The following is a 17,844-nucleotide window of genomic DNA, read 5'->3' as shown; positions in this document are numbered from 1 at the left end:
TAACTAAATATCTACAGCACTTGTGGGAAAAATCTTAAGTTTCCCAGAATGAGTTATAGTTACATATATAGTGAATATATATACAGTATATGGTATACATAACTCTATACACAAATGATCTGAATATTATTTATGTCAGTTAGATGTGCCCCAAGGCACTCAATTCTAATAATCCTTTGTCTTACCCTCTCTAAAACTTTAAAAGCCTGTCCAATGCAGAATCACTAAAAGGACAAAATATCCACAGTACAAAACAGCACACGGGACTGGAATTTGGCGATAAGCTTCCTTCCAGCTCTCATGGTCCAGGACATTGAATGTTAGAACTGATTTTCAGGCTGCTGCCTGCTCTTACCCTCTATAGGGTGAGAATGGTGATTTCTAACTGTCTCGGGATCTCTCTCTCGCTCTCTAGGTTTCTTATTTTCTCTCTGATTAAGTATTCCTGTAATTACTTCAGGGTGCTTTATTCTACCGGCCTCCAGCCATGGGTCCCTGTGTTTATACAGCAGATATGCATTAGACTGACATTGAAAGTACACAAGGCGCTTAGCCTTTTTTCTCCGGATCGGGGAAATCACTTATCTTTGTTTCATTAAGGTCCTCCTGAGGTTTGATCTCCTTCTTTCATTTGGAACACATCCCTCTGTTGCTTCATGTTCCTTGGCTCTCTGCGTTCGTTCTTACGCATTAGAGAGAACACCCACCTCTCCCAGTCTTGGTGAGTGGCTGAGTGGCCTCGTGTGGGAGATTAACTTTATCAGTCGACGTTGCCCTATCTCTTGATTGTCTTTCAAACTCTGGTGATTGTCCAAGTAGCTTACTTTCTTTTTAGTGGCTCCTAGTCGTTGAGGGTGTGCGAAGACATGTCAGTGTCCCAAGGGGGAGGATCTCAGTCAGCACTAGATTCAGGCTGGTTGGAAGTCTGACCCTTAGGCAGCAGCTTTTAAACATGTGCAAATAGGGGCGGTCTGGCTGGTGCAGTTGGGCTTGGGTTGTGATCTCAGGGTCATGAGACCAAGCCCCATGTCGGGCTCTGTGCTCAGCACAGAGTCTGCTTGAGATTCTCTCTCCCTCTGCCTCTGCCACTCCGGCTTGTGCTCGAGCACACACTCTCTCTCTCTCTCAAATAAATAAATAAATCTTTTTTAAAAAATCCAACATGTTCAAATATATCTCTTTCAGAAGATGGATGTTTCTATCTGCTTCCTCTGTGCTGAGCCTTGGGTGCCAGCCAGTTGAGAACTGTCTCTTTCTTCACTACTTTCCCGTTGAACCTGTGAACACAAGCCCCACTGGCCACCAGAGCCAGGCTATCAAGAGATGTGTCCTTGCCTTGGATTTGCTGGCTCTGCACCTGCTAAGGCCCATTCTGGCATGAAACAGACCCAGAATCCTCACGCGGATGAGAAGGAGCCTCTCACGTTGTGTGACCTCCGCAGGACATAACTGGGTGGGGGCAGGGATCCTTGCTGACCCGAGGCTTCCCTACTTTCTTGCTCCTCGCAGATGGCCCCACAGGCTGGTAGGCAGGCAGTCTGCCACTGCCCACCCATGCTAATGTTTCCTCTATCTTTGTTCCCCTTTTGGGGCTTTCCCTAAGCATATTCTTTCTGCAGGCATCTCTCTTTCTCTGAATTTGCCCTCCTACTTTTTAAAAAAGATTTTATTTATTTATTTATTTGTCAGAGAGAGAGAGAGCACAAGCAGGGGGAGCAGCAGGCAGAGGGAGAAGCAGGCTGCCCGCTGAGTAGGGAGGCTGATGCAGGACTCAATCCCAGGACCTAAGCTGAAGGCAGACGCTTAACTGACTGAGCCAACCAGGCATCCCGTCCTCTTACGTCTTACCTTTACAATCTTTCTCATACACATATTCATTCATTCATGCAATCAGTAAAGCAAATATTTACTAAACACCTCCTAGGTGCCAGCCACTGTGCTAGGTCTCTGGACTGATCAGACAAAACTTCAAGAGGCTGGGAGCTCAGCAGAGAGCAAGAGAGTGGCTGCCCTTGCCTCCCTGCAGCACGTCAACCTAACTGTCCTACTTTCTGTCTCTCTTCTAGGTGAGTTGGAGAGTTCAGGGAGAGTGAAGCCTGGGTCCTATCCCTGGCGAGCCCCGGTGCTCACCACTACAAAGAGTAAGCACATATTCCGTATTTGCTGAGTAAATGATGCATTACAGAGCTGAACCCGTGACCAGAGGGATGCAGTTTAAAGTCACAGGAGACTTGGGGACATAAAGGTTTGGGGAAGCCTCAGGGGCATAAAATGTGAATTGCAAATTTGGGGTACCATCTGTGCTCTCCCTCTGCCCCACCCCAGATCTGTGGTGTTTCTGAGAAAAGAGATTTCGTACATGCCTGGTACCCTGGCTTTTGTGTCTGCTGCCCAGAGGACACACTCTCTCTTTCTCTCTTTTTAAGAGTTTATTTATTCATTTGAAAGAGAGAGAGCACAAGCAGAGGGAGGGGCAGAGGGAGAGGGACAAGCCTGCCACTATTCTAAGCATTAAATCCTCCCAGTGACCAATGAAGACATTTCTATTCTATTTCCTTCCCAGAAGAAGGAAACACTGAGGCTCAGAGAGTGAGGTATGTTGAATATTCAGCCTCCTGATCCTGATGGTACAAGCCAACTAGGGTCTGGAGCTTCTTTGGGGTATAATCCCTTTTCTCCCTTAGCACAGCCAGTGTTTCTCTGCCCAAGAGACAGTGAATTCACCTAGTTAACCCTGCGGCTGTATAACCACCGCTATAATCAAGTTCTATCACTGCCCCAATTCCCCTGTGCCCTTTGGTGCTGACTTTGATAAAGAGAAGTTCTTAATGAAGTCCAATTTATCCATTTTTTTTTTTAAAGAACTGTTCTGTTCCTTTTTCAGGTACATTTGCCTACCACAAAATAACTTTTTGTTTGGATCTTTATTGTTTTGGCCTTTCATATTTAAGTCTGTAGTTCATTGTGAATTAATGTTTCTGTGCAATTTCCGTCTGACATAGCACCACATGTGGGAGAGTGATTCTGTCTCTACTGCAGGTCACTGACAGCTTTGACAAAAACCGGGTGATCGTGATACATGCTGGTCTACTTCTGGGTTCAGTATTATGTTCCATCAATCTACTTAAGTAACACATTTATTCACTTCCCCATGGGGACAGGGGAAGATTATCCCAATCCGCTAAGGGATTGAGATGACAGGAGGCAGATTTGCCCTATTTTAATTCCATCTACTTCTGGATCAGGGACTTCTGGAGTGCGACTTGAGATGTCCCAACCAAAAGTGGAGTGCATTTATGAGGGTCCCTATGGGGGCACCAGGGTGGCTCAGTTGGTTAAGCATCTGCCTTCGGCTCAGGTCATGATCCCGGGGTCCTGGGATGGAGCCCCAAGTTGGGGTCCCTGCTCAGTGGGGAGTCTGCTTCTCCCTCTTCCTCTGCCCCTCCCCCTGACTTGTGCTCTCTCTCTCTCTCGTTCACTCTTTCTCTCTCAAATAAATAAATAAAATATTTAAAAAAAATAATTATAAGGCTCCCTATACTTTGCTGGGTCTTGAAATTTGATGTTTTCCTCTCTAGCCGGAGAGACTGTGGGATATTTTAGAGGTTTTCTGTCCAACTTCTTTTTCCCCTACTCATTGCAGTCCAAGAATTTGGCAAATGCCTCAAGAGGAAGGAGAAACCAAGTCATACATTGGGGTCTCATCCTCTGGCCTCCTTTCCCTGGATTATTGGCCACCCAAATCCTGGCTTCCCTACCATCCACAAAGTGCAATCTTGCCATTTTGTTTTGCTTTACTTCCCCAATCCTTAGCAACCATGCTGCCCAGACCTCCATGGGCCTGGGTTTTCAGGCTCCCTTCCGCTATTAACAGCCCAGTGCCAATAGGCAACAATCGGATAAAGAATTTTGGCTCTCGTTCTGGTTCACTTCCTTTTGCCATCTGCCCACTCAGATCCTAGTTCCCTAGGCAGATCTCTGATGATGTCATACAGATTCATTTCTTAAAATCTTATTTCCGTTTTAATCTGGTTTTCATGGGAGCATGAGGCTTCCACCAAGCACTCCATCATAGCCAGAAAAGGGTGTCTGGATTCCTGTTTTAAATGATGATGACTCCCACATTTATATATCCTTCCCGGGCATCTAATGTGAGTTGAAAACTATGTAGCAGGTTGTCTTCTTAACATTTATACTTTGATGTTTAAAAAACATCTCAAACTTCCAATGTGCATTTTCCCTGTGTCCCCATGCATAGTAACTCACTGAGATTCATTCTCTTGGTCAGGCCCCAAATCTCAAAGTTTTTCTCAATTTCTCTGCTTTTGACCCTCCTCTTCTCTTGTAGAACCCCATCTCTTCCTTCACATCTTAGCTCAAATACTACCTCCACATAAAGTTTTTCCTAAAATTTAAAAAAAAAAGTTTTTCCTAAAGTAACACTTCCCATCAAGCATGGTCCTTTTTGCTATTTTATCTTCATACCCTTAACAGCACCTGTAATTCACATGGAAATAAATTAAATAAATTTATTTGTTTATCTATTTATTGTCTCTCCCCCTCAAAGGAATATAATTCTTTGACGAAAGGACTCTGTCTAATTCACTTCTGAACCAACAAAGTCCAGGCTCGTTTCTGGAAACTTAAGATTCAATTATAATCCGACGAATGAAGGAATGGATGAATTCATCTTAAGCTGATGAGAGCTGCAAGTACCCGGAACGCCATGGGTTGCTAACAACCATGGGCTAACACGGAAGGGCTCCCTCCTGATGTAAGGACAAATACGAATGAGAAATGAGGCTTAATTTTCCCTGTTGAAAATAAAGGAAGAGTTTTCCTTCCCTTCCCTTTTTTTAGAGCATTAACTTGAGAAATTTTGTAATTGTAAGCTCTTTCTCTGTCTCTTCAAAGTGTGTAAAATCTTCTTGGAAGCTAAGTAAGACTCTTGCCAGAGGACACGTACTGTGATGAGCACTGAATAATGTATAGAATTGTTGGATCGTTCTATTGTACACCTGAAACTAATATCACACTCTATGTTAACTATACTCGAAAACAAACAAAAAACCAAACAAATAAATAAGACTCTTGTCAGCTTTATGACCCAGGAATGTTTTTGTCAAAGACCTGGGAGCCATCCCTTTAAAATGTAAACATCCAGGGAGATAGCACCCCTATCTCACAGTTTCTGTAGGAGGGCAGGAGCCTATCATCAGTGGGTACCTTGCTCCCAGTTGAAAAACTATCTACTGTCATGAAGATAAGAGTTTATTTTTCCTTTGTATAAAACCAATGAACTAATGCAGATGACCACCCCATTACCAGGTGAATTTAGCATGAAGTATGGAATAAATCGTGCTGTCACGTCTCTTGCTGGACGGCTAGTCATTTATTGTCTGTCTTGGGAACATGTATGTAATGGGTTGTATCTGCTTGACCATGTAAAAGGGTGGGATTCCTTTCTGTCTCTGTAATCTCTTCATAGCTGCCTGTCCATATCACATTCTGGCTTGATGCTTATTCAAAAATGAAATTTCTTTTTCTTCTACCTTTGTAGGTTTCCTGGGTTGGAAGATTTTTTTTTAAAGATTTTTATTTTTAAGTAATCTCTACACCCCATGTGGAGCTCAAACCCACAACCCTGAAATCAAGAGTCACATGCTCTTCTGACTGAGCCAGCCAGGTGCCCCTGGGAGATTTTGTTTTTAATTACATTTCTCTGATGCTGACAAAGGTAGAAAAATTTACTTCTCTTGAGGGTATGTGAATTTTAGACATATTCCAAACACGTTCATTTGTCTCAGAAACAATAAGCCAAGGGACAAGATAAACATGAGTCACATCCAACACAAATGATCCAGATCTATAAGTTGGAAGAGGCTTAGTTGTGCTTCATGCTTTCCCATCCTTTCATGAGAAAAAATACAGCAGAACTAGATATTTTTTCTCGATAGAATTAGACAAAACATCCAAGAATGTATAGTATGTATTGCTGTGCAATCCCAACCTACTTCCTTTTTCTGAACAGATCTATATTTTCCAGAAAAATATTTGATGAGCACATGGAGTTCAAGATGAGGCCTCCATGGGGCTTTCTCAACTGATTACTGCCCGTTACTGAACAGCTTGAGAAAGAAAATGGACTTTTGCTTTTCTGGGGGAAGACAGGCAAATTAGGGAAGTGCCTAATTATAGACAACTGATAAAAATTTGAGTGCTAATGAGTTGTTTCTGGGGAGAGAAAGAGAAAAGTCTAAGGTTGGCAAAATGGGGACCATTATCTATGGCTCCTGTTAAGGGGCCTCCTTTACAGTGAGACTTGGTAGCTCCGCCCATCAAGATGGGCCAGTTTCTCTGGGCTTTGTGACTTTCTTTGGCCCAGGGTGTGTGTGTGTGTGGATGTGGTGTGTGTGGCAGCCCATGGGCTCTCAGGCAAGCCCATCTAGGTGCAAAGGGAAGTGATACCTCTCTGCTATGGAAGGGGAAGAGGGTTTTGCCATATTTCTCCATGTGGTATCTACTCCGCTGTTGAAATTTAATTTCACTGTTTTGCTGGTGGAAAATTCTGCCCACCCATCACAAACTGGTATTTAAACTGTCTTTTAGGGGCACCTGGGTGGCTCAGTCGGTTAAGCGTCTGCCTTCGGCTTAGGTCATGATCCTGGGGTCCTGGGATCGAACTCTACTTGGGGGAGCCCCCTTCTCCCTCTCCTCCCTGCTTATGCTCTCTCTCTCTCTCTCTCTCTCACTATCTTTGTTTCTCTCTCTCAAATAAATAAAATCTTAAAAAAAATTTTAGAAACTAACTAAATAAATAAATAAACAGTCTTGGAGCTACCTATGATTTTCCAAGGTCTTTTGTCTTAATGTCAGCCTTTAAAAAAATTATAATTGTACTTCATGATTGATATACTTTCTTTCACACAGAAAAATAATTTAGAAGAACCCATACTTTTCCCCTCCATAATTAAATATTTCGCCTACCTCAGCTTCACCTTCCTGGTGAAAGAAAATTGGCAACTCTTACACCATGTGGGTGGAAATGCCCACGGCTAACATATGTGATCTCATAATCTTGAAGAGTTCTGTTAGACACTTTCCAATGAGAAAAATTTCTTTTCCTAAAATTAATAAGGGTTTGGAAAAAATGTGATTCTCTGAACTTGCTCTAAGCAATACGGCGAGTTTCTCAGGTCCCCAACAAGAGGAAGAGAGTAGTTGCATTTGATGGTCCTTTTGGAGATGGAACCTCTGGTTTGTCCACTGATCGCATAGAGATGTACATACACTGTTGTCGCCCCCCCCTTGGCCCCCCAAGTTCACCTGCGACTGTAAAGCAAGAGAGTTTCCCCAATGTGTTGTCATCTTTACATCCCAGGTATGGGCGTCTTTTCTCTGCCTGAGGCTTTCTGGATCTGAGGGGTACCACATGAACTTTCTTGGCTGCATAGACAGGTACCAGGGATAGGAAATAAAGTTTCTGAGGGTCCCCCTCCAACACTGGGGCATGGGAGTTGGTGGGGAAATGTCGCAGCCTCCCATACGGAACTGGGATGATTCCGAGTTTGTCCACACAGCTGCTCAGAGATTCCCTCAGTGGGAGTGACCGCAAACCTGCTCACTAAGCCACAGTGAGCGGCTTTTCTACCTTCTTCGTCTCACTTCCCCACTTCCTCATTTTTTTCTGCGGACCATCTTCAACGTAGAACATGCCATTGAAGTCCTTATCTCTGGATCTTCTTTGGGGGAGCCAATTCTAAGATCATCGGTATAGTGATGGTCAACTAATGGTCAGGTGACAGTGAGGACAGTTTTGCTAATGCTAAGTGCCACATGGGGAACGTTGGAAAGACGTGTGGTGGATTGGGATGAGGTACAGATGGAAAGTGAAGCACTAACTTACACATTGGTTCTAGAATTTGAACTGTATGTGGGTAAAGTGATTGGAAAGTTCTAGAGTTGGGCCTGTGGCCAATCATAACCTACAGACATGCTCTGATAGCCAGAATCCCGCCATGGCAGCATTTAAATAGACTCTTGTTTCAGGGCGCCTGGGTGGTACAGTGGTTAAGCGTCTGCCTTCGGCTCAGGGCGTGATCCTAGAGTTCTGGGATTGAGCCCCACATCAGGCTCTTCCGCTATGAGCCTGTTTCTTCCTCTCCCACTCCCCTGCTTGTGTTCCCTCTCTCGCTGGCTGTCTCTATCTCTGTCGAATAAATAAACAAAAAAATAATAATAAATAGACCCTTGTTTCTTTTATTTTTCTTGAAGATTTTATTTATTTATTTGAGAGAAAGGGAGAGCATGGGGGGGGGAGAGGCAGAGGGACAGGGAGAAGCAGACTCCCCACTGAGCGGGGAGCCTAATGCAGGGCTCAATCCCGGGACCCTGAGATCATGACCTGAGCTGAAGGCAGACACTTAACCAACTGAGCCACCCAGGCACCCCTGGACCCTCATTTCTTGTAGCAAAAGGGCAAACTGCAAAAATTAAGGCCAGGATTTCATTATAAGGTCAGTGGAATTAAAGGGATGTCAATGCACAGACCTTGCAGGCCTTCTCTGCTAAACCAGGACACTAAAGCTGAAGGAGTAAGACCCTGATACCAAGATTCCTGAGACCACTGAACCCCTAGATTCCCCCTAAAAAACCTCTAGGTCTATGGAAGCAGTCACTTTACCTTTGCAAGAGGAGAGCAGGCTCCCACTATCCTGTGGCCACACAAAGGCCTCCTGAAGTGGCTGCCTCACATGATGACGTCTGCCCACCTCAAATTCCACTTCTGCCCCCTGCGTGACCGCGAGCCCAGTAACTAGGTTCAGGTCTCAGCAGAGCCTTGGTGAGGAAATAGCTGATTTACCAAATGAGCTGTGTGCTGTGTCTCGTTGGTATTGATGGCCACTGGGGGAACAGGAGCAAAGTGCACTGCGAGGGTGTTCACTCGCTGCGGAAAAGGCTGGGCACGGAAGTGTTTATCGACATGAGGGCACTCACAGTGACTCAAGATTTGACATCTTGTAAAAACACATGACACTGGCCCTTGACCCTACTGGGAGAGCTCTTTCAAGATCTAACATGATGATGCCACAGTAAATGAGGCAGAAATGCTGGAATTGCCTTAGCAAATTGTGAGGGTCAGTGTTCCAGCAAAGGGACATGTAAGAATTGAATTACTAGGGGCGCCTGGCTGGCTCAGTTGGTTAAGTGTCTGCCTTCGGCTCAGGTCATGATCTCAGGGTCCTGGGATTAAGCCCCACGCTCAGCAGGGAGTCCGCTTGTCCCTCTCCCTCTGACCCTCCTCCTGCTGATGCTCTCTCTCTCTCTCTCTCAAATGACTAAATAAAAAGACTTAAAAAAAAAAAGAATTGAATTATTAGGGGTGCCTAGCTGGCTCAGTTAGGAGAGTGTGTGACTCTTGATCTTGGAATCATGAGTTTAGTCCCACGTTGGGTATAGAGATTACTTAAATAAATAAAACAAAAAAAAAATGATGTGAATCCAGAGAACCCACTAGAACAGCCCTGGAGCTGATTATGATTACCATAACCCAGCTGAGTATGGTCCTGGAGAGGGCCCAGAGCTCGCTCCTCTCACAAAGCCAATACATCCTGTATTATTATTAGTCAGATGGGCACCAGCATCACCGAGAAGCTCACTGGTGAGCTTTTGTCCTCTGAAGATTCTGGTGAGGACAGGAAAGTGACTAAGAAAGTGGGCTCCCTAGTGTCAATAGGATTTCATACAACAGGAGCCGGATGGTAACAGCTCACTGTCAGAAGCAAGATGGGTGTGACTGCTATGACTGGAAGCAAGTCTGGCTTTGCAACCTGGGGGCCTCTATCCATAAGGATTTGTGTCTGTGGCAAACTGGCCTTGTTCTTAGGTATGAGATAGCATCGGTAGCCAGCGACGGCACTGCTCACCTTCTACAGATGAAATGATAAAGAATGGGATTGCAGAAGACTCATGTCAGCAACTGAGCAGATAACCGTGAGCCCTTATACAACTTTGACATCTAAACCAGTTCACAGAGCCCATTGCTTGAATGGGAACCTGGGGACCTGGTGTCCTTGAGAATGGAACCAACAGAGCCTCTGTAAGTATAAATAAACATATATTCACGGAGTCTTTTACCAGTGGGACCTATGGCCATGGACCCAAGTAACTCCACACTGGGAAAAAAGGGATACCCAGATCTATTGAGGGCTGTTGGATATAGATAAGGAGCTTACCCAATTACCAGGGTAACATAAGAGGTATAAACTTCCAGTTATAAAATAAATAAGTCATGGGGATGAAAAGTACAGCATAGGGAATACAGTCAATAATATCGTATTAACTTTGCATGGTGACAGATGGCAGTTACACTTGTGGTAAGCATTTTGTAAGGCATATAACTGTTGAATCACCATGTTGTACACCTGACACTAACCTATTATATGTCAACTATACTTTGATTAAAAGAGAAAAAGAAAAAAATCAATCACAGTCCTCATGTTAAACTCAGACATATGGAGATCAGAGGTTACCCAACTCAAGTTCATTTTATACTGGATCCAATGGTTCTGTGAACTTACCTCATTGTCATCTCTCTGGTCTTGGACTATAAAGTCATGATGGCTCCACCTGGCTGCTGGCAGAGCACATGCGTTGGTTGTATGTCCTGTGAAGTAAAATTCATGATGGTAAGAAGAGCCAAATGAATGCTCCTGAAACCGCCTTAACTAATCAAAATACTGTACTGTATCCAGGTAGAATTGTAGCCTCAAAGACAAAGGGAATACGGGCCCCATCACAGGCCAAAATCTGGCTGTTGCAAAAACGAGATGGATCATGGCAGGTGAGAGTGAACCACCATGAACCTAACCGTGGGGCGGTTCCATGTGCCCTAGGCATGCAGAGGGATTAACCTTGTACGGACAGATTAACACGAACTCCGGAATGTGGCTATTAGTCTAAAGTATGTGTTGTCTTTCGTCTCTATCAGGAAGGAGGATCAAAAGCAATTTTCAATCAACTGGATAAGAAAGCATTCACATTCACTCTCTTCCCATCGGGCTACAGCAACTTTTCTGCTCCATATCACAATGTAATCTGAAGGGATTTTGATTATCTTGAGATGATGACATAACGTTAATTGGCTCTCCCAAACAAGATAAAGAAAGTTCTCTGGATAATCAGGGAAGACGAATCCACACCAGAAGGTAGGATAAACCCTCCCTCTTTTCATATCCAAAATATTTAATAGGGCCATCTACACAACAGTGTTGGCCTTAGTTCCTAGATTCTTCAGAACCACGGTTCCACAGAGGCTGCTGAAACCACCAATCTTCCCAAAACTTCCTTCATGTTTAATTTAGGAGCTACTTCAACATGGTTATATTAATCTTCCTCTTAACAGTTTTGGGTTTAATCAAACATTACCTCCTTGTTAAGATGACATTAGTGGGGGAGAAAGGGTTCTTACTTCTTCCTCCTTGGCAATCTCATTATACACTATTTTTTGGTGTTTCTATTTCACTTTTTATATCATAAATGCCTAAGTATCTGAAATTTGTAAAGAAAAGTATATGGAATTACACATCCAGGGAAATTGATTCCTCAAAGGAACCATAATTTTCTCTGGAAAGTGAAATTAGATTCTCTACACTGATTTACTGCGTCTGAGGATACCTGCTTCCTGTCACCCTGGAAATCAGTGGAAAGTTTCTCTTCTAGTTAATTTTGACCATCTTGTTGGGCATTTTCATTAATTGCTAATAATCGTTTACAATAATAATACCTTGGACAAATCTTTGTCAGAGAATTAGTGCGATGTTCCCTTGATGCCACTGTCATTCCTGCTGTGGGTGGCAAGACAATCACAGCTCTGGAAAGAGGTGAGCTCAGAGATTCCCGAAGTTACAACAGAGTTTAGCTTCTGCTCACCACACAGCCATTTGGATAAAAAGCTGAGAATTTCCAGCATCATATCTGGGATTTTATGATCACTCTTATCCCATTGCATATCCAAATGGTGAACTCGTCATCTTCTCTAAGCTTGAGGGAATCTCGGATATTGCGACATAAAAAGTGCCCTGTCCGGCTAGAATCCAGATCCCCTGACTCTTGGTTGGATGCAGTTTATCCTGATTGAAAATGAAGATATTTCCACGGCACTTCTAGGGTTCTGAGGATTGCTTCTCAAGAGTTTGCAAGTGACAGAAGAAAACCTGTCACACTGGGGCGCCTGGATGGCTCAGCCGATTAGCCATCCGACTCTTGATTTCGGCTCAGGTCATGATCTCAGTGTCATGAGATTGAGCCCCATGTCGGGCTCCATGCTCAGCGAGGAGTCGGCTTGTCCCCCTCTCTCTACTCCTCCTCCCACTCTCTCTCGCTCAAATAAATAAATAAACTTTAATAGATGTATTATAAAAAAAGAAAAGAAAACCTGTCACACTGCTTTGTGGTCTTATTTTATATTTTAAAATGTTTATCTAAATCCAAAAATACTTTTTGTGTCTTTTTAAAACTCTGTGGAGCATTTTGTGAAAAACTAAGAATAATCAGGACTTGTAATTTCATGTTAATTACTTTGGGGAAGTCACTGAATTTTTGTCCTCCTTGGATGGTAACTGCAATCTTCAAATCTGTAGTTCTTATGAATCTCCAAAGATCCTTAAAAGAAGAGGGTCCGGAAGCTACTTTCAGTATTTGTAAAAACCTATCAGAAATCATATCTACGTTCAAGCTTCAAAAGCTTAAAAACAAACAAATGAACAACAGCCCTGTCAGAATCACGCCAATCACCGCGGCCAGCGCTGTGTTGTTTGCACAAGAGACTGGTCAATGGAGAATGACAGTGCTTTATAGATTTTAGGGAGACTGTCTCCTCAATTTTTAATGAGGTCCAGGGGCCATGTGGACAGCACCACTTTCACCCAGGCTTCACGCGGGCTGGTGTGTTTATGCTGGAATGTGCTTTCTCTCAAGGAATCTGCCATCACCTCGGCTCCCAACATGCATTCAATGACTTACTGTCTTCGACAAAGACATGTTTTCTACAATAAACACGCACACACATCATTTCCCGGGAGCACTTTTACTGAAACAATTCCTTTGGAAGTTAAACTCATATGGTGAGCCATTACCTTTCATTTAATGATAATTTGATATTTTGTTATATTTCAATTTTTCGGTTTTGGATTCCTGTCTCTACTTTTCTTGCTTGTTGATTTTTCCTCAGCTCCTTTTCTCTTATTCAAGGGCCACTATCCTGCTTTCTTTCTTTAATACAGATACTTCTATAGGCTTCTCTTATACTTTTTAGGTAGTCTTATCACTATTTCATTATTTATCATTCTTTATTACCGTATTGTTTATTACCTAGTCTTTCATGTAGCATTAGTGAAGCACTGATTCACTGGAAAAAACATCCTTCAACAGAAATGTAACTGGGCCGCAGGGGTGCATGAGCCCCTGGCTCCGGGGTCCCAAAGAGATGTGGCCAGTCACTGCTGACAAAATCCAAAGACAGGCAGACCAGCGGTGGTGAAACAAGAAAGGAGTTTATTTCAGGGAGGCCAGCACCTGGAAGACAGCAGACTAGCATCTCAAAGACTGTCTCCAAAGTACTGAAAGTACTTCCAGGTTTATATAAGGGGAATGTGGGACAAAGGTCGGTGGGCAGCTGGGCAGTGAAGGTCAGATGGATCATCATCTTGGGGTCAGTCACCATCATTGTGTTGCTGGCTCAGGGCGGTTCTCATTGCTTGAGGGGGTAGTTTCAGTTCCCATCTGGGGATGCTTTGCCTGCAGGGTCTTTGGCCTGAGTTAAGAGATATGCTAGAAAGAGCTGAATCAGTTAGAAAGTATGACTGAGGTCAAAATGGAGGTGCTTGAAGTCCTCTTTCAGACACATAATACAAGTATCTCTCTTTGACAGAAAACTAGGACTTCATATTCTGACTCCATTATTAGTAGGCTGTGCCATTCTAACTATCCATTTGCTCTCTCTCCTCCCCAACCTCTCACCTACTTCTTTGAATAGCTTAAATATTTGAATACCCAACTGTCTTCAAATATCTTAAACTATACTATCATTTGGCAAAATCTCTGCTTCTTAGCTCTGTGCCTCTGTGTACTGTGTCCCAAATTTCAACAATTTTGTGATTCAGAATCTCTTGTCATGTTAAATATTCCATTAAATGTATGCATTGGGACTGGGATAAATTCCTTTCAATAAGCACACACACAGTTGGGCATTCCGTGTCCTATCACTTTCTGAGAACGCAGAAAGAATGGGATATTCTGCAGGATGGGTTATACTCAGAAAGGGGTTCAGATACCCTGGACCCTTCTGTTCCTAACTACACTGATTTCGTTTAGGGTAATCTTCTAAGGATACCTGTTTTATTTTTTTAATTAAAGATTTTTGTTTATTTATTTTTGAGAGAGAGAGAGAGCATGGGCAAACGAGAGCAGGAGCTGGGGAGAGGGTCAGAGGGAGAGGGAGAAGCAGACTCAGTCCTGCTGAGCAGGGAGCCCAACGTGGGACTGGATCCTGGGACTCCAGGATTATGACCTGGGCCAAAGGCAGATGCTTAACCAACTGAGCCACCCAGACGCCCAGGATACCTGTTTTAAAAGTATTTTAGAATTCTACATTTTCCTGTGTCATCTTTTATAACAATGTCTGGTTTTACACACAAATATTAGGAACATTATAATTTTTCTGCTTACATAAAAAGAATAAAATCTTTGAGTTCTCATACTCTGACAGCATGTGCTGGGAGATTCTCATTTGTTTCTGTCTCAGAGCCCGATACAATTAAGGAGACAATAAGTGTCTCTCTCACCCCAAGTGCTTGTGATCAGTGAGAAGCTGCCCACTTTCTCTTCTTCAGTATATAATTGGACAAATAACAATGTAAGTCTGGAGGTTTCAGAGATTCAAATGATCCTTTTGGATAATTTTTGTTATTTCTGTCCCTAAACATATTTTCCTACCCCTGCTATTATTTTCTTTATTCTTGTTTTTTATTCTATTTCTTCATCAACTCCTTCAGGTGGTATGAACGAGTTGATTGTTAAATGGAGGTGAAGAGTTGACGTAGGTAGCTGGTGGGTGGGGATCCAGGGAAGTATTTAATGGTGACAACCACGTATCCTGAAGGAAGACTGAATGGAGAGGTTATTTTGTGACTGAGCTGAGAACTGGTCTCTTTCTATTGCTTGGTTTCCTAAAATAGCCCATATATGGTTGCTTACAAACGGATATGTAAAGCGTGCTTCTTTGCTCTGCTCGGACATCACGCATGTCCCCCTACTTCGTGTAAGTGCTGTGATTCAGCTTTTCCATCCTCCTGGCTTTGGTCTGGAGCTCCCTCTTTGGCCACCTGGCCTGGTCAAATAGCCTCTTGCATGGCTCCCTCCAGTGGACTTCTATATGCACCACCTGACACACTGTCCCGAGGGGAGACGAAGCCATCTACTTGCTTCCTTTTCTATTTTTTTTTTTAAGATTTTATTTATTTATTTGACAGAGAGAGAGACAGCCAGCGAGAGAGGGAACACAGCAGGGAGAGTGGGAGAGGAAGAAGCAGCCTCCCAGCAGAGGAGCCCGATGTGGGGCTCGATCCCAAAACCCAGGGATCACGCCCTGAGCCAAAGGCAGACACTTAACGACTGAGCCACCCAGTGCCCTACTTGCTTCCTTTTTCTAGAAGATAAAACTCCCAATATCGGACTCTCACCTTTGTTTTCTTGGTTTGTTTTCCTATTTCTTAATTCATTTTCAAAACTATTAAAGCTATTTGTTGGCTTCTAAAGATCTATTGCTTTCTTTTCTTTCTTTTTTTTTTTAAGATTTTATTTTTACGTCATTTCTACATCCAATGTGGGGTTCGAACTCACAATGCCAAGATCATGAGTCACATACTCCACTGACTGAGCCAGCTGGTGACAATAGCTTCATCATTGTTGTTCTTTGCATATGTAAAATATTTTTTTTACAAGTCCTCTTTTACTCCGTATTTAAATCTGAGCTTAAATATTTAAACTTAAAATATCCAGGTAACTTAAGTATTTAAATTAAAAATATAAAGCAATAAAATTTTGCAAAAAATCCTACATGACTACATCTACAATTTAGGGGCAGGGACAACCATATCAAAGAAGATAAGAAAGCAGAAACTATGTAATAATAAAATGGAATTACTTGATGAAATACCATGTAAAAATATTTGTGTGATAATATATTCTATAAATACAATTAATACACAATTAGCACATAAATCATCGATCTAGTAAAATTGTACTTTGCAGATTATAAAATTTGATTCATTACACAGAAGTAATAACTTATGAATTTCTGAGGAAAGACTAAGGGAAAACCGGGGAAAAGGTATGAATTTTCAGTTCCCAAAGACCGACCCAAAAAGACACAATCTTTAGAAAAATATTCACATACATTTGGGTGAAGAAATGCAAATTAAAGTAACAATGGCAGGGCGCCTGGGTGGCTCAATCAGTTAAGCATCTGATTTCGGCTCAGGTCATGATCTCAGGGTCCAGGGATCCAGCCCCACGTGGAGCCCCATGTTGGGCTCTGTGTTCAGCCAGGAGTCTGTTTCTCCCTGTCCCTCTGCCTCTTCCCCAACCCCCTACCCGTGCTTTCTCTCACGTGCTCTCTGTCTCTTTCAAATAAATAAAATCTTTAAAAATAATAATAATAAAGTCACAATGCCATATGACTTTCTACTCACCACCCTGAGGCAAACGCTGAAATTACTGATGCTGGTGGGAATTAAGGAGATTATCACACTCCTACCTCGCTGGTAGAACTCTGACTTGTTTCAACCTACCTGGAAATCCATGATCGTTGTCCTCTTCCCTCATTGCCCTGCCCCTTCTCGGTTTCTCCCAGTCTTCCCTCTCTTCCTCTTTCCTTTCTCGAAAACAGCATCCCGTACTGTGAGTCTGAATCTCCCATAAGAATAAAGAAACAAGAATAAGCTTGCTGCAAAGCTGCCATCAGCAGACATCTAGGTTCTTACATACTCAGTAAAAAATATAACAAGGTTACTAATATTGGAGACTGTGGGGTGTAAAAGTGAAAGACCCCAGAGCTGGTTCAAATCTCAGCTGTGTTACTCATCAGATATGTGAAATTGGCAAGTTATTTAATCTGACAGTGCTGCATTTTCCAGATCAGTGACATGAAGATAACACTATATCTAATTCATAAGTTTGTTTTGGTCATTAAAATAGATCTTAACCCACTGAACCACCCAGGCGCCCCCTGCAATCTACTTATTTAATGTGAACATGATTTTTCAGTGTGTATCTGTGAAAACAAAGGGTAAATATAGAACTGATGCTGGATCCCGGGTAATTCCAGCAACAAGTAACATTCAAGGGTGCATACACAAGTAACTGAAGAACATCAGCACCATGCATCACATTAAGAGATGTATACTTAAGAGGCCAGGCTGGCTCAGTTGGAGGAGCATGTGACCTTTGATCTTGGAGTCCTGAGTCAGAGCTCCACATTGGGTATAGAGAATACTTAAATAAATAAACTTAAAAAGATAGAGAAAGATTTAATAAAAAGTTACTTCTACATTAAATAACCATCAAAATTTGTAATATATGCTGTCTTGGTCAATGTGTGTACTACTAGTGCTTGTGATAACTCAACCCAAAAGAATTTTATTAACACTTTATATCCTATGGTCACAGGAAATTGAAAACACAATTCAATTGCATATTTCTGTTGAAGAAAACTAGAAAAGCCTGACCACTAAAGATTTATAACGTAACATTGTGTATAAAGCTGTAGGGAAAGTAGAATGAAAA

At 42.6% G+C, this 17,844-nt stretch overlaps 1 protein-coding gene across 1 annotated transcript in view; it reads right to left on the bottom strand.

Annotated features, from left to right (window-relative positions):
- FBXW12 (F-box and WD repeat domain containing 12) overlaps window positions 1-17,844 on the bottom strand; it is a 71,603-nt gene that overhangs the window by 22,722 nt on the left and 31,037 nt on the right. The window contains exons 5-6 of the mRNA XM_034658251.1: window positions 16,851-16,971; window positions 10,581-10,666 (exon numbers count right to left, since the gene is read on the bottom strand). Of these exons, the coding sequence (XP_034514142.1) occupies window positions 10,581-10,666; window positions 16,851-16,971 (207 nt within the window). The remainder of the gene's footprint in view (window positions 1-10,580; window positions 10,667-16,850; window positions 16,972-17,844) is intronic.

This window comes from Ailuropoda melanoleuca, chromosome 4 (genome assembly GCF_002007445.2).
Source record: "Ailuropoda melanoleuca isolate Jingjing chromosome 4, ASM200744v2, whole genome shotgun sequence".
NCBI lineage: Eukaryota > Metazoa > Chordata > Mammalia > Carnivora > Ursidae > Ailuropoda > Ailuropoda melanoleuca.
Note: the sequence above shows the minus strand (reverse complement) of the source record. Positions and strands in the feature narration are given on the sequence as shown.